A 26,810-nucleotide genomic window follows, 5' to 3' on the forward strand; every position below is an offset into this window, starting at 1 on the left:
TAAGAGCTCATGTGGAAGAGTAGTGAGTTAAGATGGCAAGATTAGCAGCTAAAGTGGCTGATAATTGAGTTGGTCCATAAATCAAAGTTTGGCTTCCAAAATCAATTTCAATCAGTGAGGGATAGAAATTGGGAAAAAGAGAAATCTTCGCATGGAAAGGGAAAGGCAGATCTCAGTGAAGATCATAGGGATAAAGGGTAAAAAGGAAACACTTCAAGGGGAAAGAAGTTAAAAAGCTCTGGTGTTCTCACTGCAATATAGTAGGCCACATGAAATCGCAGTGTTGGCGAGTTAGGAAAAGCACTGGGAAGCCAGTTGTAAGAAAACAAAGTAAGACAGTAAGTTTTGTTGGAGCGATAACAGAAAGCATAGGGGAGGCTAGAAAGCTGCACCAGAATGTACAACCTGGTCAATGGTTGGTTAAGGAGGAAATGCCAGATGTTCTTAAACCATATACCTGCGAAGAGAAAGTTAATTCACATGGGCCAGGAGCAGAAGGTAAAGAGGTTACAATATTGAGAGATACAGGATCCTCCCAATCCGTGATGCTAAAAGATGAGGAGAGATGTACCTCTGAAGGACTATTGCCAGAAATGGTACTAGTAATGGGAATTCCCATTGAGACAAGAAGTGCTCAATTATGTAGAGTGAGGCTAGAGTGTCCAGTGATGAGTGGAAAAGTTGTGGTAGAAGTACTTGACAAACCCTCAGCTCCAGGAATATCATTTGTCCTTGCTAATGATATTGCTGGTTCACAGGTAGTAGAGTTGCCCACTATGGTTGAAAGGCCAGTGGAAACTCAGGCAACTGAACTATTGCAAGAAACATATCCTGGGATATTTCCTGACTGTATGGTAATGAGGTCACAAAGTCACCAGTTAAAGCAGGAGAGATCAAAGAGTATAGATAAGAAGTTTGAAATGGAATTAGCAGAGACCTTGTTTGATCAAATGGTTGACACAAAGCAGGAGCAGATAGATGACAAAGCAGACATCTTTAGCTCAAATAAATTAACTGAGTTATAGCAGAAAGATAAACATTTAGAGCAACTTTATCCAGAGACATACACAGAAAAATTAGCCAAATATATTCTTGAACGTTATCATCTTGAAAATATGTCTTAATGATGAAATGGATGCCATCATATATTCAGGCAGATGAGAAATGGGCAGAAGTTCATCAATCATATTGCCAGTGGGTTATAGAAAGGTGGTCTTGTGAGTGGCGCATGAGCTACCAGTAAGGGGCCATTCATGAGTAAGAAAAACTCAAGCTAAAATTCAGAACCACTTTTACAGACTTGGACTGGTCAAGGATGTAGTTGAATTTTGTCAGACATTACATAATTGCGAGATAATTGGAAAATCACAGGCAGTAACAAAACCCAACATCTTTAATACTTATTCCTGCATTTGAGGAACCTTTTACAAGAGCCTTAATTGATTGTATAAGACCACTACCTTAAACAAAAAGTGGGAATCAGTATTTATTAACAATAATGGATGTGTCCACTAGATTTCCAGAGGCTGTTCCCTTAACAAAAATCACAGCTAAAAGGATTATAGAGGAGTTACTCAAATTTTTCACTAGATATGCACTACCCACAGAAATACAATCAGGTCAAGGGTCAAGGATCAAACTTCACATCAAACTTACTCAAAGGAGGTATGGACAGCTTTGGAATAAAATCTACTGAGCACCATCCAGAACTGCAGGGAGCAGACATCAAGACCATGTTGAGGTCTTGCAGTCAAGACTATCCAGATAATTGTTTTACAACACAGGGCAAATCCTCCTGCTTAGTTTAAAACCAGCAACACAAACATCTTATCCCATGCAGTAATCTGTAAAAATTGAGTGGCCAAGAACTTTAAAGTAAAAGTAAAAATTCACTATTTCTTAAAGTATGACAGAGAATAATTAACAATTATTTACAATTCCTTACTCTAACCTATGTTACCTTCCCTTCTATAATACTAGTCTGATAAAACTCCCAAATAAGATTGACAAAACAAGACTTCTTATCTCAAAACCAGGCAGCTTTCTATTCTATTCGGATCTTCCTGTGTCTTTTCTTCTTAGAAATTTCTGTGTTACAGGTTACTGATTGAAAAGGTACTTTTAAGAGAGCTATTTTTCAGTCAGTCTTTTCCCTGATCTTATACCCCCAAAGCATCAGAGTGTGTCATTGGCTTTTAAGATAGTCAATATACTCAATTCAAACTGGATTGGAGTTTGGTAATTTTTTGGGGTATAATTTAAACTGACTGGCCTAATTCAAATTTGTTTTTGCCTCTAGACAATGAGCGAAATCGGGTTGTTCGACCAAGTGTTACATTGTTACCTTATTGAGAATACTTGGTGCTGTGTCCAGTAGTCCTGCTGCTTTTAACTCTCAAAGTACATCCACATCTTCAGAACAATTGAGATAAGGGAACTCCATTTGTGCTTTTGCGATCAGAGATGCACAAATGAATCAACCAAATTCAGCCAATTTGAATTTGATATTGGGCATGAAGTGAGAGGACCACTAAAATTGATTAAGGAGAAATTGATAAGTCAGGATTCAGAGACCACGTATTTGGACTGTGTCAAATTTTCAGGAACGGTTAAATAGAACAGGGGAGTTGGCTAGACAGCATTTAAAAGTATAACAGCATACACTGAAACAGGAAACAGACAAGAAATCAAAAGCTCGCAATTTTGCTGTGGAGATAAAATGTTAGTGTTACTTCCAGCGACAGGTGAACCTTTAAAAGCAAGGTTTAGTGGACTTTATTAAATCAACAAGAAATTGAGTGAAATGAACTATTTGATAAGGACTCCAGACAGAAAGAAATGTGTGTGTGTCATGTGGAGAGCCAAAGACGACTTATTGGTTACAACACAGAGGGAAGAACCAAGTTCAGAGGATTCTGAATTGGACATTCCTCAAATTTAATTGGACAATGGGGAAGTTTTCAAAAATTGGGATAAACTATTGAGTTACCTTCCAGAGGAAAATTGAAATGACCTGAAAGTTATTACCATCACATGGGAGATATATGGAAATAAGTTGGCAAGTATTAACCTAATTACGCATGATGTACATATAGGAGATGCTATTCTGACTAAGCAACATCCTGTTAGCCATAACCCTCTAACATTGGCACAGGTTCAAAAAGGAGATTGAATGCATGCTCCAAGAACTAATCAGTGAGTTACAGTCTCTAGAACTCACCCATAGTAATGATGCCAAAACCAGATGGTACCCAACAGTTGTGTTGATTTTCGCAAAGTCAATGCAGTTACAAAGACTGATGCATATCCAATTCTGCATTTGGAAGACCGTGTTGAGAAGGTTGGACAAGTAATTTATATTTTTAAGTTGGATTTACTCAAGAGGATTCTAGCAGATACCTTTGTCAATAAAAGCAAAAGCAATTTTGGCTTTCATAAAGCCAAATGGACTATGTTTAAAGTCATGCCATTTGGTATGAAAAATGAGCCAGCTACATTTCAGAAACTAACCAAAAAGACCACTGCCGGATTACCCAAATGTGTCATATATATAGATGACCTGGTGATTTTTAGTCACACTTGGAAGGAACATTTACAACATTTATCAGACTTGTTTGATGGACTTCAGAAGACAAGCTTGGTGATAAACCTGGCTAAAAGTGAATTTCCCAAAGCACCTTTTAGGGTCATGTTAATGGATATGGACAAATGGCTCCATGGAATGCAAAAACAAAGGTAATTAGGGAGTTTCCCATACCATCGACAAGAGGAGCAGTACTACAGTTCCTGAGATTGGATTTTATTGAAAATTCATACCAAGTTTAAGCAGTGTGGCTGCTCCATTCACGGAATTGCTGAAAAAAGGTCAGAAATTTAGTGGACAGTGGACTGTCAGAAGGTATTTGACAGCCTGAAAGTGGTGTTAACCAGTGCCCTGGTATTAGCCATACCTAATTATGCAAAGCTATTCAAAGAACAAAGAAAATTACAGCACAGGAACAGTCCCATCAGCCCTCCAAGCCTGCGCCAATCCAGATCCTCTATCTAAACCGGTCACATATTTTCGAAAGATCTGTATCCCTCTGCTCCCTGTCCATTCATGTATCTGTCTAGATAAATCTGAAAAAACACTACCTCCGCTGGCAACGCATTGCAGGCACCCACTACCCTCTGCGTAAAGAACTTTCCATGCATATCTCCCTTAAACATTTCCCTCTCACCTTGAACTAGTGACCTCTGGTAATTGAGTCCCCCACATTGGGGTAAAAAAAAGTTTATTGCTATCCACTCTGTCTATACCGGTCATGATTTCGTAGACCTCAATCATGTCCCCCCTCAACCTCAGTCTTTCTAATAAAAATAATCCTAATCTAATCAACCTCTTCATAGCTAGAGCTCTCCATACCAGGCAACATCCCAGTGAACCTCCTCTGCACCCTCTCCAAAGCATCTACATATTGTTTGGCAATGCGGTGACCAGAACTGTACACAGTATTCCAAATGTGGCCAAACCAAAGTCCTATGCAACTCTAACATGACCTACCAACTCTTGCACTCAATACTTGTCCAATGAAGGAAAGCAAGCCATATGCCTTCTTGACCACACTATCGACCTGCATTGCTACCTTCAATGGTCCTGACCACCCAGGTCTATCTGGTACATCAAGTTTTCCCAGGGCTTTTCCATTTACTGTATAGTTTGCTCTTGAATTGCATCTTGCAAAATGCATCACCTTGCATTTACCCGATTGAACTCCACCTGCTCTTTCTTTGCCTAACTCTCCAATTTATGTTACGCTACATTCTCTGACAGTCCCCTTCACTGTCTGCTGCTCTACCAATCTTAGTGTCATCTGCAAACTTGCTAATCAGACCGCTTATACCTTCCTCCAGATCATTTCCGTGCATCATATACAGCAGTGGTCCCACATATCCAACTGGTCATAGGTATCTATTTTGAGAAACTCCTTTCACTATTACCCAGTTCTCTATCCATCTAGCTAGTACACCCTGGATAGGTTAATTATTCCATATTATGTTTTCTTTTGTTTGTGTTTCATTTGGTAATCTTGGAAATAAATTCTATTTTGTTTAAAACCAAATGGTTAACCAGCTGTATCACTCCTGGAATATTTGCTTTACATCTGCTTAAAACTAGCAAAGTTAGGGTCTGGGGTACTTTCTTGAAATATTTTAAGGGGCTCTGGCCAGGTCCATGCCAGATACACTAGAAGGGGTCCTGGAGATTTATTCACTCATTTATTTTTAAAGACCTCCAGCACTTCCTCTTCTGGGATGTAAGCGGTTTTCAAAACATCAGTACTTCCCAGAAATCGCTAGTCTCCATTTCTTTCCCGAAGTAACAAAATGACAAAATATTCTCTCCCCTCTCCTGAGTTCCAACACAATGACTCTCTCTAGCTGCTATCTTCTTTTGTATGCACTTATAGAATCTCAATTATCCTGAAGGTTATTTTCCAAGGCTATCTCCTGTTCTCTGTCTTCCTGATCTTCCTCTTAAGAAATGTGCCTACACCCTGAATACTATTCAAGAAATTCAATTGAACCAAGTTGTCTCCATCTAAAAATGATTTGCCATTCTTGACTAGAACCTCAATATTTTTATTCATTCTCTAATCCCACAAACATTACCTTTCACTCTAACAGGAACATAATGACTCTGAACTCATTATCACACTTTTGAAACCTTTCCATTTGTCAGACATCCCTTTACTTATGAACAGTCTACTCCAATCAATTTTTGCAACTTGTCTGATACAATTAGTTTTCCTTACTCCAATTTTAATTTTTATGGAAGGCCTATCCTTTTCCATGACTATTTTAAAATAAATAGAATTATGATCACCAGACCCAAAGTGTTCCCCTATCATTTCAGTCACTTGCCCTGTCATATTACCGAAGAGCTGGTCAAGTTTTGCTCCTTCTCTCATAGGAAGATTTACATATTGATCAAAAAAATTTTCTTGAACACATTTGGAATCTTCACCATCCAACCTTTTAACACTATAGTAGTTCTGATCAACGTCTGAAAAACAAAATCTACTACAACCTTGTCATTCTTACATAGATCTCAAACATATGTGCATCTATTAGGAGTCTAAAGTACAATTCCATCAAGGCAAATCATTTCTTTATTTGTACTTCAACCCATATATTTTCACTAGATGATTTTTTTTCATAAATATATTCTACTTACAGCAGAGAATGTTTACCTTCAAAGCCGCCACTCCCCTACCCCCACTTTCCATAGCATCCAAAAGCTGGAACATTGAGCTGTCAGTCCTGTCCTTGCCTCAGCAAAGTTTCTGTAATAACTATGATAACCCAATCCAGTGTGCCCAAACATGCCTCTAGCTCATCGGACTTACCTGCAATGATCAAATACAAGAGACTTTCTTTCGAATTACATCTGCACCTGCGTTATTCTAATGAACCACAGATCAGTTTTTACGTGGATTAGGAGTGCAGTGTTACTAGAAGTGTCATGGGGAGAAGCCAAAAGAGCATTTTTACAACTCAGCTGCAACTTTGCAGAAGCTTGAAGACTGTGGTTTCAGAATTTGGAAAAACAAACTTGAACTTTTCAACTGCCGTCAAATATTTAGGACACATCGTAGAGATTAAGGGACTACACAAGTCATCCTTCAAAAGTGAAAGCCATAACTGAAACACTAGTTCATAAAACTATCAACCAACTACAATCATTTCTGGGCTTGCCAAATTAATATGGCAGGTTTGTCTCATATCTTGCAACCATTCACAAGCTGTCATACAATACATGCGAAAACATGGAAATAGGAAGATAAATGTGAAAGAGCCTTTACACAAGTCAAAGAGGCTTTAAAGTCCTAACCTACTTTGACCCAAGTTACCTCTGTAGCTAGTGCTACGCATCAGCAAATGGAGTGGGAGCAGTTTTCTAACATATTACCCAATGGTGAAAAGCAGCCAATACTTTTGCAGATAGATTTTTCAGAAACCTGAATTGAGGGCTATGGTGAGTTGGTTTGAACTCCTTTTTTTTCATGCCACAATTTTGTTAAATGGTGAGACAAGATTGAGGGGCTGAATGGTATATCCTCACGTCCTCAGTTCCTTTTGTTTTATCAGACCCTCCTCTGTGATGTATGGTTCTATAGTTCTAGAAAACATTACACAAATGCAAACTGTTTAACAATACCTTTTCAAGAAACACTTTCAATTTAGTTTTGCCAAATTTTGACAATCTTCTCAAAACATATCATGCGTATACCCTCATGCCTTGAGCCCTTTATTTCCTCCCCTCATTACCTGACTAAAGCTAGTTCTCAGTCACTACCAAGAACAAGGTTTGAGCTTGTAACAACAAGATTCTTTAAAGGTTTCTTCACAGCACAAATTGATCAGCTCATACTCTTTATTAAAGGAAAAATGTGTAGTATTGTATATTGAGATTTAATTTGGAAGGGAGCAGATTCTTTGTAAAATAGTCTGGAGTAGATATACTGAAAGAGAATTCAGTTGGAAGAAATGACTTGAATATAGGAGACAAGAATAAGGAGTTCAAAATGCCCAGTGTGGAAATAGGCCATTCGGCCCAAGTCCACGATGACCCTCTGAACAGCATCCCACCCAGACCCATCCCCTTACCCTATAACCATGTATTTGCCTTGGCTAATGCACTTAACCTACACATCCCTGAACACTATGGGAACTTTGCCAGGCCAATCCACCTAATGTGCACATCATTGGACAGTGGGAGGAAACCACAGGATGCAGCGCAGATCCACACAGACACTGGGAAAATGTGCAAACTCCACACAGAGGGTAGAATTGAACCAGAGTCCCTTGCACTGTGAGACAGCAGTGATAATCACTATGTAATTCCCAATATAATTTAGATATATATATATATATATATATATATTAAATAAGGAAAATCAACGATAGATTATTTCTTAGCAAGTCTGTAAGGATGTCCCTTATGTTGTAAATCTTGTGTGATCACACAATATTTACTGCTGGTGCAGGATTGTTGGCTACTTACTTTGAACATTAAGCTAGCTGCAATTTTTTAAAGTCACCAAGAGCACTCATTGAGAGTATTGATTTTTTTGCTCATTTTTGCTGAGTACAATTCCTTTAGTTATTGCTGTGGCTCTGGAGTCACTTATTAGCCAGAGAAGTTGAGGATGGCAGATTTCCTTCCCTGAAGGGCATTACTTTTACACTTCTCCAAAATGTACCCACACATCTGATCTTCCATGTCTCTGACTGTTTATGGATCTGTAGTACATTGTGAAATTATATATTTTGGTCCTAGACTCTGCCATGATGGAAGACATCCATTCAGCATTTACCATCAAGCCCCGAAAGAATTCTGTTTGTTTCAAATGGATTAGCTCTCATTCTTCAAAATCTCAGAGTACAGTCCCAGCAGTTTAACCTTTGATCCTAAGACAAGATCAGTTGGAGGTCGAGGTCCTTGTTGGTATCAATGATATGAGACAAGTGCGGAATGAGATCTTGCACCAAGAATTCAGGGAGCTAAGCAGTAGATTAAAAAGCAGGATCGCAAAGTTGTTACATACATAAAGGATATCAATAGGAAATTTGCAGATGGCACCAAGATTGGTTTTGAGTGGTTAGCGAAGATGGTTGTAGGTTACAGTAAGATATAGATAGGTTGGTCAGATGGACAGACCAGTGACTAATGGTATTTAACTCTGAGAAGTGCGAGATGATGCATTGGAAGAAGAAACAAAATGAGGGAATATTAATGAATGGCAGGACACAGAGGAACAGAGTGTTCTTGGGTAATTATTCACAGATCCCACATGGGACACGTACTTTCATCAGTCGTGGCATAGAGTACAACAGGGGGTACAGAGGAGGTTTACCAGGATGCTGTCTCAGTTGGAAAAATTGAGCTATGAAGGAAAGACTAGATAGACTTGGATTGTTTTCTTTTAGAGCAGAAAACACTGAGAAGGGATATGATTGAGGTGTATAAGATTTTGAGGGTATGGACAAGGTGAATAGATAGCAGCTGCTCTCCTTGGTTGAAGGGTCAATCACAAGACAGCATAGTTTTAGTCTAAGTGGCAAGAAATTCATAAGGGATTTAGGAAAAACATTTTCACTCAACTGGTAATGGAAATCTGGAATGCACTGCTGGGGAGTGGAGGCCAGAAACCTTACAACCTTTGAAAAACATTTGAATGAGCACTTCAAATATCATAATACTCAAGGAAATGGGACAAGCGCAGGAAGTTAGGATGAACGCAATTGTAGTTATAGTTATGTCAGTACAGATCTGATGGGCTGAAGGGCTTTTTCTGCAATGTACTAAGCGATGAATCAAGCTTCAGGAAAACAAGGTGTACTTCATGAAATTTCATTCTTGATCAAAAACATGATTTTCTAGATCATCGAAGGCATTCATGTATTTGGTACAGTTCAGATAAAAGGTGTAGTACAATTATTTCATCATACAGCCCATTACACAGTGAAGTGACTTAATTACATTAGTTGACTTGCCATTCACAAAAAGACAGGTGTACAGGTTTTACTTCAAAAACTGGGTAGCTATTTTCAGAAACAGATAGGAGCAGGGACAGCATTGGTAATTGACTAGAACATAAAAGCAGAGGAAAAGAGAACAGACAGATTCCAATCTGCTCATGGGCAATTATTTCCCATGTCCAGATTGCTACCGCACATTGCTGTTTGAGTACATATGTAGTCACACCAACATGTTGGTACCACCAAACAATGCCTTTGCCATTACCACTTTTATTATGTTGGATGAAAGTCATTGGACCAAGTAACTTGTTGACTAATCATAACCAGCCTTTCCCAGCCATTTTTCCTATTGAGTTTCACCAGCTTCACAAATACTGGAAATCTGTTCAAGGGTTCAGCCACCTCTGGAAAGTACTTTGTGCCATATAATCTGATGATGCTTTATCTTGTATTATTGTCTACTAGTTAACAAAATAGCTAAAGGCTAAAGGAGTGCATTGTTGCTCTAACCCTACTATCCCACAGGTCCCAAAAAATTTTCCAGTTACAAAAATGGCAACTCAAGTACATTCTCTGCAATAGTTTAAAAAGCCAGGTATCTTAAACAATTATTGGTTTACCAAAACACAAAACCTATTCAAAACTTATTCAACTGCATCAGTCAGTTGACATTCAGCTATTTGAAAGAGGTAAATGCTCTCAATTTCCAAAACACACATTTTAAGAAATTGCTTTGTGAAATAGAAACAACTTTGGCCAACGGGTTATTCTTGAACGCAAAAACATACAAATGTTTCAAATTCTGTCTCACTGATATCCTGGCATGTGCAGTCCTCACTATCAGCATCCATTTACCTACTTCATATACAAGATATAGAACAATTCTTATGGATTTTGCACATTGACTCCATCACCCAAGTCAATTAAACTCTGACCTTTTCTGACAGCAATAATGAAATTATACTATACAATAGAAAAAAATGTCAACTAGTATCTTTGAATCTAAAGAGAATGAATTTACTTAATATTTGTCCAAAGATAAGTTTTAAGAGGCCAACCAACAATTCATTTGCAGTTTATTTTACAAATGCTTATGTTACTAACTTTTGTACATGAGAGAGCAGCTAAAAAAATCCAAGCCAAAGGCACCCAACTTAAATGAAATTTGTAACCATCTACACAAATTGAAATTTTAAGATGCTTGGAATACATGTGTTTGCAGGATTGCATTGCCTTAAATAAAGTTATCTACAAAATAAATTTCACTTAATTGCAGAAAACTGTACATTTTAAAAAGGTACAATGATCTCAAAACAATACTTTTTCCCCTCAAGTTGTTTCAAAATCCAAAATGCATTTCAAATAAATGCACATCTTGGCTAAATCACTCTTGATGTTTTGGCACAGGGCACTTAGCACTGTTCCATCATCCACTTCCAGTCAAACTGGTCTTGTGTTCAGATTTTTTTTCACAAAAACCAAAACAGCATTAAAAAATAATTAAATACAAACATATATAGCTTCTGTCTAGTGTTTAAAACTTTAGATTTATGCTTTAGACCCAAAAATAACCACTTGAATTCTGGAGGGCAGGGAAAAACCCCAATTTCTTCAGCATCTGGAGTCAATAGCACTTTCCTTCAATTTCCTTTCATGAGACCTTGCCAAACAGAGTCCAAAAAGTACTGAATTTTCAGATTCCTTGAATTTCAGACACCAGTATACAAGGATAAAAAGTAAATATATAGAAGAAATATTGGATATATCAGAAGAGGCTTCTTTGTTTTGAATTCTTCTCCAACCAGTAGGGAAGCAGCACTGTACGCAGCCCAGAATACACCAAATAGCTGAATAAATGAAAAACATGAAAAGATTTAACATGTTTGGATATCTTCAATGTATGACACCAGAAAGATACAAAGGGGTTCGAATTCTCTGTTGACACCTCAACTTCCAAGATGGGAAAGGCACCAAAGGGAAAACCACTTCAAACTTCTACTCTACAAGTCATAGAGGGTAGACCAGCACTCAAGATATACTAAGACACCTTGGAGTGCAGGTCCATAGTTCCTTTAAAGTGGAAGCACATTTTGACAGGGCAATGAAGGCGACATTTGGTATGCTTGCCTTTATTGGTCAGTGCATTAACATAGGAATTGGGATGTCATATTGCAGCTGTACAGGACATTGGTTAGGCCGCTATTGGAATACTTCGCTCAACTCTGGTCTCTCATGAAAATCATGATTTGGAGGTGACTGTGTTGGACTGGCGTGCACAAAGTTAAAAATCACAACACCAGGTTATCGTCCAACAGATTTATTTGGAAGCGCTAGCATTTAGAGCACTACTCCATCAGGTGGTTGGGGAGTATAGGATTGTAAGACAATATATAGTAAGAGTTTACAGTGGTGATGCAACTGAAATTATATATTCATAAGAGCTGGATTGTTTGTTAAATCTCTTATCTCCCAGTGAACTTTAATAATAAGTGCCATGTCAGCTCAGACAATGCATTGAAGATGTGAGGTTGTCTGTGCCCCAATGTTCAGACTGATTCTATTTCTAAAAAAGTTTTACAGAATCTTACATGGATTCATGCAATTTTTAAGCAAAATAAAACAATTCTGTAAGTACAAATTCACCCCACAAATTTGGGTATGTGCCCGCGCATGCGTGCATGTAAAGGGGTAGAAGTCTGAGAGGGGATGCATGAATGGGCGTGTATGGGTCTATAGGAGTGTATGTAGTGGAGTCATGTAGTGCAACCTGAACCCGAGGTCTCAGTTGAGGCCATCCCCATGGGACCAAACTTGGCTATCAGCTCGTGAGCTTTGAGAAGATTTATAGCTCAGGTTGAGGTTCTGGATATAGGTTGCCCTCGGAGCTGGAAGGTTCATTTTCAGACATTTTGTCACCATACTAACATCAGTAAGCCTCCAGATGAAACATTGGTGGTGTGCCTCGCTTTCCATTTGTTTTTAAGTTTCCTTGGGGTGGTAATGTCATTTCCTTTCTTTTTCTCAGGGGTGGTAAATGGGATCCAAGTCAATATGTTTGTTGAGACTGTTCCTGTTGGAATATCATGCTTCTAGGAATTCTCATGCATGTCTCTGTTTGGCTTGTCCTAGGATGGATGTGTTGTCCCTAATCTGCATGTAAGGATACTAGTGAGAGTTGGTCATTTTTTTTGTGGCTTGTTGATACTAGTATATCCTGGTGGCTAGTTTTCTGCCTGTTTGTCCAATGTAGTGTTTGTTACAGTTCTTGCAAGGTATTTTGTAAATAAGCTGCAAATGTGTTGCTGGTCAAAGCACAGCCGGCCAGGCAGCATCTCAGGAATAGAGAATTCGACGTTTCGAGCATAAGCCCTTCATCAGGAATGAGAGAGAGAGAGCCAAGCAGGCTAAGATAAAAGGTAGGGAGGAGGGACTAGGGGGAGGGGCGATGGAGGTGGGATAGGTGGAAGGAGGTCAAGGTGAGGGTGATAGGCCGGAGTGGGGTGGGGGCGGAGAGGTCAGGAAGAGGATTGCAGGTTAGGAGGGCGGTGCTGAGTTGAGGGAACCGACTGAGACAAGGTGGGGGGAGGGGAAATGAGGAAACTGGAGAAATCTGAATTCATACCTTGTGGTTGGAGGGTTCCCAGGCGGAAGATGAGGCGCTCCTCCTCCAGCCGTCGTGTAGTTGTGTTCTGCCGGTGGAGGAGTCCAAGGACCTGCATGTCCTCGGTGGAGTGGGAGGGAGAGTTAAAGTGTTGAGCCACGGGGTGATTGGGTTGGTTGGTTCGGGCGGCCCGGAGGTGTTCTCTGAAGCGTTCCGCAAGTAAGCGGCCTGTCTCACCAATATAGAGGAGGCCACATCGGGTGCAGCGGATGCAATAGATGATGTGTGTGGAGGTACAGGTGAACTTGTGGCGGATATGGAAGGATCCCTTGGGGCCTTGGAGGGAAGTGAGTGTGGAAGTGTGGGCGCAAGTTTTACATTTCCTGCGGTTGCAGGGGAAGGTGCCGGGGGTGGAGGTTGGGTTGGTGGGGGGTGTGGATCTGACGAGGGAGTCACGAAGGGAGTGGTCCTTGCGGAACGCTGATAGGGGAGGGGAGGGAAATATATCCTTGGTGGTGGGGTCCGTTTGGAGGTGGCGGAAATGGCGGCGGATGATACGTTGTATGCGGAGGTTGGTGAGAACCAGTGGGGTTCTGTCTTGGTGGCAGTTGGAGGAGCGGGGCTCAAGGGCGGAGGAGCGGGAAGTGGAGGAGATGCGGTGGAGGGCGTCGTCGATCATGTCTGGGGGGAATCTGCGGTCCTTGAAGAAGGAGGCCATCTGGGCTGTGCGGTGTTGGAATTGGTCCTCCTGGGAGCAGATGCGACGGAGACGAAGGAATTGGGAATATGGGATGGCGTTTTTACAGGGGGCAGGGTGGGAGGAGGTGTAGTCCAGGTAGCTGTGGGAGTCAGTCGGTTTATAATAGATGTCTGTGTTGAGTCGGTCGCCCGAGATAGAAATGGAAAGGTCTAGGAAGGGGAGGGAGGAGTCTGAGACAGTCCAGGTGAATTTCAGGTCGGGATGGAAGGTGTTAGTAAAGTTGATGAACTGTTCAACCTCCTCGTGGGAGCACGAGGCAGCGCCGATACAGTCATCGATGTAGCGGAGGAAAAGGTGGGGGGTGGTGCCAGTGTAGTTGCGGAAGATGGACTGTTCCACATATCCTACGAAGAGGCAGGCATAGCTGGGGCCCATGTGGGTGCCCATGGCAACTCCTTTAGTTTGGAGGAAGTGGGAGGATTGAAAAGAGAAGTTATTCAGGGTGAGGACCAGTTCAGTCAGTCGAAGGAGGGTGTCAGTGGAAGGGTACTGGTTGGTGCGGCGGGAAAGGAAGAAGCGGAGGGCTTTGAGTCCTTCGTGATGGGGGATGGAGGTGTACAGGGACTGGATGTCCATAGTGAAAATAAGGCGTTGGGGACCGGGGAAGCGAAAATCCTGGAGGAGGAGGAGGGCGTGGGTGGTGTCCCGAACGTAGGTGGGGAGTTCTTGGACTAAAGGGGACAGGACCGTGTCGAGGTATTGGGAGATGAGTTCGGTGGGGCAGGAGCAGGCTGAGACAATGGGTCAGCCGGGGCAGGCAGGTTTGTGGATTTTGGGCAGGAGGTAGAAACGGGCGGTGCGGGGTTGTGGGACTATGAGGTTGGAGGCGGTGGATGGGAGATCCCCTGAGGTGATGAGGTCCTGGATGGTCTGGGAGATGATGGTTTGGTGGTGGGAGGTGGGGTCGTGGTCAAGGGGGCGGTAAGAGGAGGCAGCCGCGAGCTGGCGTTTGGCTTCAGCAGTATACAGGTCAGTGCGCCAAACTACCACCGCGGGTTTGATGGTGAGGTTGGGATTGGAGCGGAGGGAGTGGAGGGCTGCACATTCTGAGGGTGAGAGGTTGGAGTGGGTGAGAGGGGTGGACAGGTTGAGTCGGTTAATGTCACGGCGGCAGTTGGCTATAAAGAGGTCGAGGGCGGGTAGGAGGCCAGCACGGGGTGTCCAGGTGGATGGGGTGTGTTGGAGGCGGGAGAAGGGGTCGTCAGAGGGTGGGCGGGAGTCTTGGTTGTGGAAGTAGGCACGGAGGCGAAGGCGGCGGAAGAATTGTTCAATATCTCGCCGCGTGTTGAACTCATTAATCCGAGGGCGTAGGGGAATGAAGGTGAGGCCCCTGCTGAGGACTGATCTTTCATCCTCAGAGAGGGGGAGATCTGGAGGGATGGTGAAAATCCGGCAAGGCTGGGAGCTAGGACCTGGTGTGGGACTGGAGCTGGAGCTGGAGCTGGAGCTGGGGCTGGGTTAGGGGTGGGGACAGAGATCGAAGTTTTACTCGAAGATTTTGTAAATAACATTAGTTTTGCTGGTTGTCTGTATAGGGTCTTACAAATTCATTAGCAGCTGTTTTAGTGTGTTGGTGGGTTTGTAGGCCACCATGACGCCCAGAGGTGCAAGTAGTCTGGCAGTCATTTCTGAGATGTCTTTGATGTAGGGGAGAGCAGCTATGGTTTCTAGACATGTTTTATCTGCTTATTAGGGTTTGCTGCTGAGAAAAATCGGCAGACTGTGTTCATTGGGTACCCCATTCTTTTTGGATACATTGTATTGATGATTTTCTTCATCTTGTCCCCTCCCTGTATGCAACATACTCATGTGACTCAGCCAATGTTGTCTCTCAACGCTGCAGACAAGGATGCCCTGAGGCATGTTACATTGACGAGACCAAGCAGGGGCTACAGCAACGGACGAATGGATATTGCACAATAACCAGCCAGGAGTGTTTCCTCCCAGTTGGAGAACACTTCGGCGGTCCAGGACATTTGACCTCGGATCTTCAGGTGACCATCCTCCAAGACAGACTTCGGGACAGGCAGCAATGCAAAGCAGCAAAGCACAGGCCTCAACTGGGACTTTGGGTTCATGTCACACTACAGGCGACCCCACCACACACACACATACACACACACTCCTAAAGACCCATACACTCATGCAGACCCTCTCTCATATGCTCACACATACACACTCACACCCGCATCCTCTCAGACTTATTCCCCTTTACACTCCCACACCACCCCCCAACACACAAGTTTGTGGGGTGGATTTGTACTTGCAAAGTAACATTTTATTTTATTCAAAAATTGCACAACTTCATCTAAGATTCTGTAAATCCTTTTTTAGGAATAGAATCGGTCTGAACATTGGGAAACAAACAGCCTCACGTAGGGCACCTCACACCTCCAATGCATTATCTGAGCTGACATAGCACCTATTGCTAAAGTTCACAAGAATGTAACTTTTTTTTAGAAAGGTTCTGGGATTTACACATGAAAACTGAAACCACCTTAGTCATTCTAAAAGATGAGAGATTTAAACAATCCAGGTTTTTTTAAATGTATAATTTCAGTTGCATCATGCTTACCTTTCGATACAAGGTCGGTGTCTTACGATCTTGAACTCCACAACCACCTGAAGGAGCAGTGCTCCGAAAGCGAGTGTTTCCAGACAAACCTGTTGGACTATAACCTGGTGTCGTGACTTCTAACTTTGCTAGAGGAAAGATGTTGTTAAAGATGAAAGGGTTGAAAAAAGACTCCTTGATATTACCAGGATTGGCAGGTTTGAGCTCTAGGTTGGGACTATTTTCTTTGCAGCGCCATAGGCTGAGGCATGACTTTATAAAAGTTTATAAAATCTGAGGAGTTTGAACAGAGTGAATAGTCAAGATCTTTTTCCCCAGTCTAGGGGAGTTCAAAACTGGAGGACTTAGGTTTAAGGGGAGAGGCAAAAGATTTAAAACGGGACCAGAGATAACTTTTTCACGCAGAGGGTGGTATGTGTATGGAATGAGCTGCCAGAGGAAATAGTAGAGGCTGGTACAATTACAATATTTAAAAGGCACCTGGATGGGTATACAAGTCAGAAGAGTTGAGGGATATGGGCCAAATGCTGACAAATGGAATTAAAATCAGTTGAGGATATCTGATCAGCATGGACAAGTTAGACTGAAGGGTCTGTTTCTGTGCTACACATTTCTATGACTCTGCATTAGACCCTGTATTTCCAAGTCCAACTTTTCCTAAGTATCTTATTTAATTTCATTGGGAACCGTCATATTCTCCAATTTAAGTGAACATTTTAAGAGAGTCTTAGCATAGAGGAATTGCCCAGTGGAATCCTCACTGTGTCAGGCAATTCCTTTGATGTCTATTGCAATGGGGACTACATAGGATCCCTATGTGCTGCTACCACTTAAGCCAGAATGAAAACTATTTGGCCAGTGGAAAATCCTGGCCATTGTGTTGACCTAAGAGACCTAACTGAAACCAGGGTACTTAATTATTTTGATAAAAATGTTCTAGATAGCTTTTAAATGGTTACCCACCTACAGAATGCTTAAATAGCTCATTCTATTCAGGGGCAGCACAGTGGGTCAGTAGTTAGCACTGCAGTGTCAGGGACCCCGGTTGCTCAAGTGACTGTGTGTGAAGTTTGCAAAGTTCTCCCTATGTCTGTGCAAGTTTCCTCCGGGTGCTCCAGTTTCCTCCCACAGTCCAAAGATTTGCAGACTTCGTGGACTGGCAATGCTAAATTGCCTATAGTGTCCAGGAATATTAGGCTAGGTGGATTAGCCATGGCAAATGCTGGGATCGAGTAAGGGAATGGGTCTGGATGGGATACTCTTTGGAGGGCCAGCGTGGACTTGATGGGTTGAATAGTTTGCTCCCACATTGTAAGGATTTGATTGTCAATGGATAGCATATTCCTGATGGATTGAAAGATGTTTGAACTTAAGTACTGCTCAAGGAAGACATCAAACTATTAAAAATCTAGCTTGAAAAAGCAAGCAAGGTTGATATTTGAGGTCAATATTTTAACTATATTTTGTAAATAGAGGCTGCTGTGATCCCAGGGAGTATCTGATTAAAGAGGATAACTGAATTCAAGCTTCAAAAGATTTCAAGAAATATCAGAAGCGACAACCAGCATGGTCATAATCTAAAGGTATTACAGATAAAAGTAAGATTTAATACAGGTCATGGTAACCATCTCTAGCAGAAAACGCTAATATTTTCAAACAGGGATACTTACCTTTATTGTCGTAGATAAAAGCTCAAAGGATCGAACAACCAGAAGCACTGGAACAATTACAATCAAAGGGAGTAGAGAATACCCAATCACTCCAAGAACCTGACCATATGCAACCTGTAAATTAGAATAGCCAAATTACGAGATTTATATTTGTAATGATAGAGATCTATATAACAATTGCTATCTAGATTTAACAAAACAGCACATATTAAGCAGTACCTACCTCACCACCAAGAACACGAGCCAACAAGAAGATGGTTAATGATCCAAATATCCAAATAGTGATAATCCATGAAACTACCTAAACAATTAATAACAAAATAAAATGTCAGTTTTAAAACAAAATACTGCAGATACTAGAAATGTGAAATAATAGTGTTGGAAATACCGCACAAGTTTGACAGTATTTATGGAGAAAACGTGCTATGTAAGGTCATTGCAACTGTACTTATTCTGAGAGAAAATGAGGACTGTTGATGAGTCAAAATGTGTGGTGCTGGAAAAGCACAGCTGGTCAAGCAGCATCCGAGCAGCAGGAGAATCTACCTCTGACTGAAAAATATTCAAGGTCTCTGCTTTCACTACCTTTCCAGGAAGAGAGTTCCAAAGACTCATGACCTTCAAAATTTCACCTCATCTGTTTTAAATGGGTGATTCCTAGTTCTAGATTTTCCCACAAGAAAAATCAGTCTCTCTACATCTATCCTACCAAGATTTATCAGGATCTTATGACTCCAGAATATACAAGCCTAATATATCCAATCTTTCCTTCATAAGGCAATTCGCCAATTCAGGTATAAGAGTCATAGAGATGTACAGCACGCAAACAGATCCTTCGGTCCAACTCGTCTATGCTGACCAGATAACCCAACCTAGTCTGGTAAACTTTAATGAACTACTTCCAATGTCCTTACATCCTTCCTAAATAGAGAGTGTTCAGTACTGTTCACAGTACCCCCAGATGTGGTCTCATTAGTGCCCTGTATAATGGATAAGTAACAACCCTACTTTAGTATTCAAATTCTCTTGTGATAATTGAAAAAACTTTAATGGCTTTCCTATTATTTTCTGTTCTTGCATACTAATGTTTTGTGGTTCAAGCTCTTGGACACCACAATTCCTCTGCATCTCAAGTCTTTCACATCTGCCTATTGTTTATATATACCTGTGTGTATATCTCTCTATAACATTTCCACAATTTACTTCCTTGTTGTGGTTCTGTTCGCCGAGCTGGGAGTTTTTCTTGCAAACGTTTCGTCCCCTTTCTGGGTGACATCTTCAGTGCTTGGGAGCCTCCTGTGAAGCGCTTCTGTGCTGATTCCTCCAGCATTTATACTGTTATATACCAGTATAAATGCCGGAGGAATCAGCACAGAAGCACTTCACAGCAGGCTCCCAAGCACTGAAGATGTCATCTAGAAAGGGGACGAAACGTTTGCAAGAAAAACTCCCAGCTCGGCGAACAGAACCACAACAACGAGCACCCGAGCTACAAAATCTTCTCAAACTTTGAATTTACTTCCTTACCTGTCTTTGTGATAAAAGCAAACCTGGCACCCGTAACTTTCAGCACTTCATCCAAATATTTTTTTTTTTTTAAGAATTGTGAACAGTGAGGACGCAGCAGCAAGCCCTCCGTTAAGCCACTATTTTCTTCTTGCCAAACTGATGTCGACCCTCTATGCCAACTGTTTGCTTCCTATTTGTCAGCCAAACGTCTACCTCATGCCAACCCCAATACTATGAGCTCTTAGTTACCGCAATAAGCTGTGATGTGACACTCATCTAACATCTAGGAATGCGTGTACGGTCCATTCAGAAGTTATCTTTTATTCATGTTATCTTTTCAAAGCACTCCAACGGATTGATCCAGCATATTTAACCTTTCACAAAACAATCCTGACTTTGCTTAAGTACCTTGAACTTCTTGAAGTGCTTTATACCTTATTAAAATAATAGCTTCTAACATAACTTATCATCTGTCATACAAACTAAGTGGTCCATAGTTTCCTGTTTGTCTGTCTCCCTCCCTTTCTAAGGAGGTTTCATTTAGAATCTTCCAATCTAATGGGACCATAGGTGAATCAAGGGAAATTTACCTGCTTTTGCTCCATTTCCCTTGTAGCACTCTAAAAAAAAAATTCCTCAGTATTGAAAAATTAATCAATCTCTTTTTTTGGGAGTGTTGATTCCACCTTATTTGGCATGCTTTGTGATTTCACACCTAAATGATTTTGCTCTAATTTTAAAGATATTTCCCTCCTTGTTTTTGGATTCCCTCAGAGGAAATAAAAAGTCAAAACCAAAAGAACTGTTGATGCTGTAAATCAGAAACAAAACCAGAAATTGCTGTAAAAGCTCAGCAGGTTTGACAGCATCTGTGAAGAGAAATCAGAGTTAACGTTTCAGGTCTAGTAACACTTTCTCAGTTAGAAATAAGATACAGAGAAGTTATACAATTTATTATTTTGCTCATGCACCTTAATTATTAAAATCTGACTATGCTCTCCACCAAATGGCAGGAAATATACATAGTTCACATCAGTCTTAACTGTTGCGCTACCCTCAATTTACTTACTCTGAATTGTCCATATAGCGAGATCATCGAAAACAAGAGAACCACAGCCAGAGGCCCCCAGAAGTCAGGATTATCCCTCACAACTTGTCTGTTAAAACCCAATGATGGCATTGGCATTAACACGCATCGGATTTTGTAGTAAATATCCTTTAAGTCAATATCCAATTCCTCTCTACAGCATTAAAAAGAAAAGATTTAAGATTTAATAATAGAAATAACAGTTCATGCAAAATATTATGCTAAACATATCTTAAAATCAATACACAACGGAAGATTGATCTGAGGGGACCATGAAAACAATTCAAAAGCTGAGCATCAGGCTTCAAGGGAATCCCTTGGTTTTCCTAACAATTCTGTTGTTAAAGCTGCAATGATGTGAGACTGAACCTCAAACCTTTCTTAGGGGTCTATCCAGTGCATGTTGATCTCAATAGGGTAGCAGCGAGGTTGGTGCATATCTAAAAATTAAATGAGAGGTCAGGCTCTGCTACAACGTTTTGCTTTAACCCAGGTTCTCAAAGCTTGTTGCCATTCATATTCAAGGCTAACAATCAGAAACAGATTGTTAGACAAACTACCAAAATATAACTAAACTCTTCACCAGAATCAGTGCCTTAACAAAAGGGAGTAAACTGAAAACAATACATAAAGGGAGGTTTTCCATTAAATACTCACTCACTCCTATCCCCCAATTTAGTAGCAAGCAAATAGAGGTTTATTTCCAAATGGATAACATCACTGTTTATAACAGAAAATTCAGTTTTAAAGAATACATTTTTAGCTGTCAAAAACTGAATTTCAGATCAAACACAGGCTCCATTTTTAAGAAAAGGACATTCATCAGCACTGAAGCAGAGTTAATTACTTGTTAAATTTATTAGTCACAATCTTTTGTGTCTCTATTCTTAGAGCTGAAGAAAAAATTCTTAACACTAGTTTATAATTTAAATTAAACAGTGTTAAATAATTTTAGATTGCAAGTTATATTTAGAAACTGAATCTTATGATACTATATTTGTACTCTTTAGGTGTTACACAATTTACAGAAGCATTCCCAAATTTTATTAAATGGATTGAGACTTTCAATGCAGGGCTGTCCCCATCAACAAAGTAATGATTTTGTTAACCTATAATATACATGATCAGGGCATCCGTCAATCATTAGGAAAGTTACTTCATTGAAGAATGCCAGAATTTCAGAGGATCTCAAACCGATGCCCAAACAAAACTAGTCTGGCTGAACAGTACGTCCCCTCTCTGCCAGAGAACTTCCCAGCAAAATCAAGGATAATAATGATTATTCAGACAGATAAGCGAAAGGACAGCAGTTATTTTTGACAAATCTAAAATCATTCCATTAAAAAGAGAGAAAGTTTTCCCAATTTTTAGCTTGTGACATGTCTACATTGTGTGTCTAATTATTACTTTGATTCTGTGTAGAGCATTCAGAGGTTTATTTCAATACAGTATTGCACAGCTAGATATACACACAAATGGAGCAATTCTCAGAAAAATAACGCTAAGACATGGACTGAAACTGGTACTGCACATTCCTTTTTTTCATGACAAATGGATGCTTAGTCACAAATGATTTAACATTATTTCAAAATACTTTTTTTTACATATTACAATTGTACATTTTATTATTCATTTAGAAATGCCATTGAATAGGTGGCAGAGGGCCTTCTTAAGCCCTTTGGTGTATGTGGAGAAGATGCCCACAATGCAGGTTTTGTCAATTTCCAGACAATCTCAATCTCCCACACATTATGTCACGCATACACCTCTCAAGGAAATTTAATTATGAGACAGACATACAGGAGTGGTTTGATCTCCTCAGAATCATCCTCCTCAACTTCCAGAAGCCATCCATATCCCCTTTTCCTGAGGAATGCAGTTGCAGAAGCATCTTTTGTAGATTCAGTATCCATATTAACTTTAACCTCTGGAGCAGCCATCGAACCACTCAGATCTAAAGATTAAAACATCAGATGTAATCGAACAAACTTCATGAAGCAGCTCATGGGATTTTAATGTAAAAAGTGAGGTCTGCAGATGCTGGAGATCAGAGCTGAAAATGTATTGCTGGTTAAAGCGCAGCAGGTCAGGCAGCATCCAAGGAACAGGAAATTTGACGTTTCGGGCAAAAGCCCTTCATCAGGAAGGGCTTTTGCCCGAAACGTCGAATTTCCTGTTCCTTGGATGCTGCCTGACCAGCCTCGCTTTAACCAGCAACACATCTTCAGCATGGGATTTTAACGTTTAGTTTCACATTAACTGCTATCTTTTGAAATACATGCTGCACTCCACATTCTTCCGAGCCAAACAGGTTGTATCAATTCAAATTCAAACATTAGAGCAATATTTCAATGAATGTTTGACAGATTATCCCCACAAAAAGAAACTTAAATCAGCTAACATACTTGAAGTACATTGATCGTAGGCTGAAAAGCTAAGTATTAGCTTAGTCGAACCAAAGTGAAGAACACAGTATTCAAAACAAAAGTGAAGAGCAGTATTGAGCATTTCACAATTTTCTTCTCCTGCTGATTTCTGCCATCATATTATGCAGCCATTTCCAGAATTTATTCTGTTGTCGTGGATCTTACTCAGTCTTTTTCACGGGATGCCAAATTTTATAATTCTACAAGTTCATTCACTCCACAAATTCTATTTAATTCTGTTTTTTTCCCTAAATAGGAGTGATTCCTATTCCACATTCTTCAGGGAAACAATTGGAGAATTCTGTCACTTATTTAGAAATGATCATATAATCAAGCAGAGTCACTTGGCAGTTAGGAAAGCAAATGCAAGATTAGCATTTGTTTCAAGGAGGCTAGAATTCAAGAGCAGAAACACACTGCTGATATAAAGCTCTGATTAGAGCGTATTCTGAATGTTGAGAGCAGTCTTGGGCCCATATCTATAGGAGAATGTGCTGGCACTGGAGACAGTCCAGAGGAAATTTATGAGAATGATCCTGGGGATGAAGGGTTTTTCACATGAGCAGTTGAGAATTCTGGATCTGTACTCAGAATATACAAGGGTGGTGGGGAAGAATCTCAGTCTTACAAAATACCAAGGGGGCTGAATAGAGTGGACGTGGAGAAGATGTTTCCATCAGTAGGAGAGCCTTGGACTTGAGGGCACAGCCTCAGAGTGAAGAGACAACTCTTTAGAACAGAGACAAGGAGGATGTTTTTCAGCCAGAGGGTAGTTATCTGTGGAACTCAGCCTACACAGCATTGCGTGGCAATAAATAATTTAATGTATTTAAGACTTTGAGGAGCCAGTGTTGGACCGGGGTGGACAAAGTTAAAAATCACAACACCTGATTATAATCAAACAGGTTTATTTAGAAGTATTGCTTCTTCATCATGTGGTTGTGACCAGAACCATAAGACAATTTATAGCAAAAGCTTAGTGTCATGCGACTGAAATACGATAACAGATTCTTGGTAAGAAAAGAGGATCAAGGATTACGAGGAAAAGGCAGGACAACAGGGTTGAGCGCCATGACTGAATGGCCTAACTCTGCATCTATATCTTAAACGTCTTTATAAGGCCATACAAACAGCAATCATTTTTTAAAGTCATTATAATTGTATCATATCAGATATAAATGTACAAAGCTGCACAAAGCTACGAAGCACTCTAGTACAACATTTAACTCAGTGCTCTACAAAGCATGATAAAACTTGCATAAAACAGTATTGAAAATTTATGCAACAGCATCCTGGTATCTTTTCTTATCCAAGAACCCAGACTATTGATAAAGTTTACTTCAGTATGTATGCAAAACATTTTCACTGTTCCTCTGAAACTAAGACGCTTATAATTCTTGAATTTATCCAAACTTTGGGGAGAATTTTAAGCTTCTGCAACACTGATGATTCAATTAGTCATAAATATCTGATTTTAACAATGGTGCACTCATCACATTTGTTTCAATCTCTCTGCAGCCTTTGGAGGAGTAGATACAGGAAGACGTCATCCTCCAATACCTGAATGGAAATGTCCTTAACCAATTCCAATTGTGGCGAAGGCAAAACAGTAAAACCTTCATTTCCCACCCTTACTTTGTTACTTTTGGATAAGTAGACAAAACCACCATCACACCTCTCACCCACAACCAAATGATCACCTCACACGAGCACGGATAACACCCAGCTGTTAATAGCTCCATCATTTCTCCCATACTTTCAATTATGGGGTCAACTTGTTTGAGACTCAGTCATGAATGAGTTACTTCAGTCAAAACATAGTTAGGCCGAAAGTATCAGCCTCTCCACAAACTCCAAATGTTATTGCCATAAAAGGTACTTAAAGACCATTCAAGACCAAACCATGAAAAACACAACCCAGCAGCATTCACCTGCACATCCACCAATGTAATTTATTGTATCCCGATGCGGTCTCCTTTACGTTGGGGAGACTGGACACGTTCTCGCTTTAGGGAACATTTCTGGGACAACTGTACCAATCAACCCAACTGCCCCATTGCCGAACATTTCAACTCCCCCTCCAACTCAGCCAAGGACATGGAGGTCCTGGGCCTTGTCCACTGCCACTCCCTCACCACCGAACATCTGGAGGAAGAACACCTCATCTTCTGCCTTGGAACTCTTCAACTCCAGGGCATCAATGTGGACTTCACCAGTTCCCTCATTTCCTCTCCCCTCACCTTACCCCAGTTCCAACCTCCTAGCTCAGCACCACCCTCATGACCTGCCCCATCTGGCAATCTTCCTTCCCACTATCTGCTCCACCCTCCTCTGACTTATCACCTTCATCCCCATCTCCATCCACCTATTGTACTCTTGGCTACCTTCTTCCCCAGCCCCACCCACCCCTCCCATTTATCTCTCCATCCCAGAGGCTCCCCGCCTCATTCCTGATGAAGGGCTCCTGCCTGAAACGTCAATTTTCCTGCTCCTTGGATACTGCCTGACCTAGATGCTGCCTAACCTGCTGTGCTTTGACCAGCAACACATTTGCAGCAGTCCTCACTTTCACCAAGCATTCTTTTTGGCCTTGGAGAAAGTGAGGTCTGCAGATGCTGGAGATCAGAGCTGAAAATGTGTTGCTGGAAGAGCACAGCAGGTCAGGCAGCATCCAAGGAGCAGGAGAATCAACGTTTCGGGCATAAGCCCTTTCCTGAAGAAGGGCTTATGCCCGAAACATCAAATCTCCTGTTCCTTGGATGCTGCCTGACCTGCTGCACTTTTCCAGCAACACATTTTCAATTATTTTTGGCCTACCCCACATGAAGCACCATTAGGTGGTCATCCAAATTAAAAAGTACTCTTAACATACAAGTCCCTAGCCCAAGGCAGCATGTTGAGAATGTCACCAGAAGTGAAAATCTACTGAATAGCATTAAAAGCAAATATTGTTGTTTTAATGCTACTAAACAACAAAGTAGGTGAAGTACTGAGTAACAATTTGGGACTTGTGTGCAAATCTTGATTGGACTGACAAGACGAAACTGTGGCCAGTTTAGTAGCTTCAATATCAAGAGTGAGAAATTTTAACAGCCCGGAAAGCGGCTCTTCGGCCCATTTCAAATGATTGAGTACAGGCCGGCAGTATAGGCAGAATTCAGATAGCTCGGAATGCAAACTCCCTTCGCATTATCAGGAATGAAGGTGAGAGGGAGATAAATTTCCCAAGTTGTTGAAGAGCCAATCCTTTTCCCCAAAACAGCCTCGGACTCCACCCACCCGGATTCTCGCTACCACTCCCCCTACAAATCCGCCACCTAAACAGCAACAGTCTGTAAGGGTAGGGCCTACCTTCACTGTCTGGCGAAGAGACGAAGGTGAAGTCCCCGTTGTTGGCACTGAAGTGCTGCCGCGGGAGATCGCTTCCGTGCGGGTTCATGGTGCCGCTGCGGGGGGAGGGTGACCAGGCCGGCTCTCGAGCCCGCACGAGCTTCCACCGCTAACGGTTCAATACTCTCGCGCAACACCACGACCACCCCGAATACGTCACAGGGACAGAGGCACCAGAGAAGGGGATAGGAGGCGCCTGCGCACAACTGTCTTCCGCGGGGCGCGGCCAGTGTAGCGTCACATGATGTTCGCCTCACCCTCCCCCAA

General features: G+C 41.2%; 1 protein-coding gene across 1 annotated transcript; it reads right to left on the reverse strand.

The window, feature by feature from the left end:
- Window positions 1-9,440: 9,440 nt before the first annotated feature.
- yipf4 (Yip1 domain family, member 4) lies at window positions 9,441-26,757 on the reverse strand. Its single transcript, XM_060830830.1, has 6 exons — window positions 26,505-26,757; window positions 22,528-22,681; window positions 20,710-20,881; window positions 18,355-18,432; window positions 18,132-18,245; window positions 9,441-11,372 (listed from the first exon to the last, which is right to left on the reverse strand). The coding sequence occupies exons 1-6, from the start codon at window positions 26,590-26,592 to the stop codon at window positions 11,235-11,237; spliced, it is 744 nt and encodes a 247-aa protein (XP_060686813.1). The 5' UTR covers window positions 26,593-26,757; the 3' UTR covers window positions 9,441-11,234.
- Between the last annotated feature and the right edge of the window lie 53 nt (window positions 26,758-26,810).

The sequence above is a fragment of the Hemiscyllium ocellatum genome, chromosome 10 (assembly GCF_020745735.1).
Source record: "Hemiscyllium ocellatum isolate sHemOce1 chromosome 10, sHemOce1.pat.X.cur, whole genome shotgun sequence".
NCBI lineage: Eukaryota > Metazoa > Chordata > Chondrichthyes > Orectolobiformes > Hemiscylliidae > Hemiscyllium > Hemiscyllium ocellatum.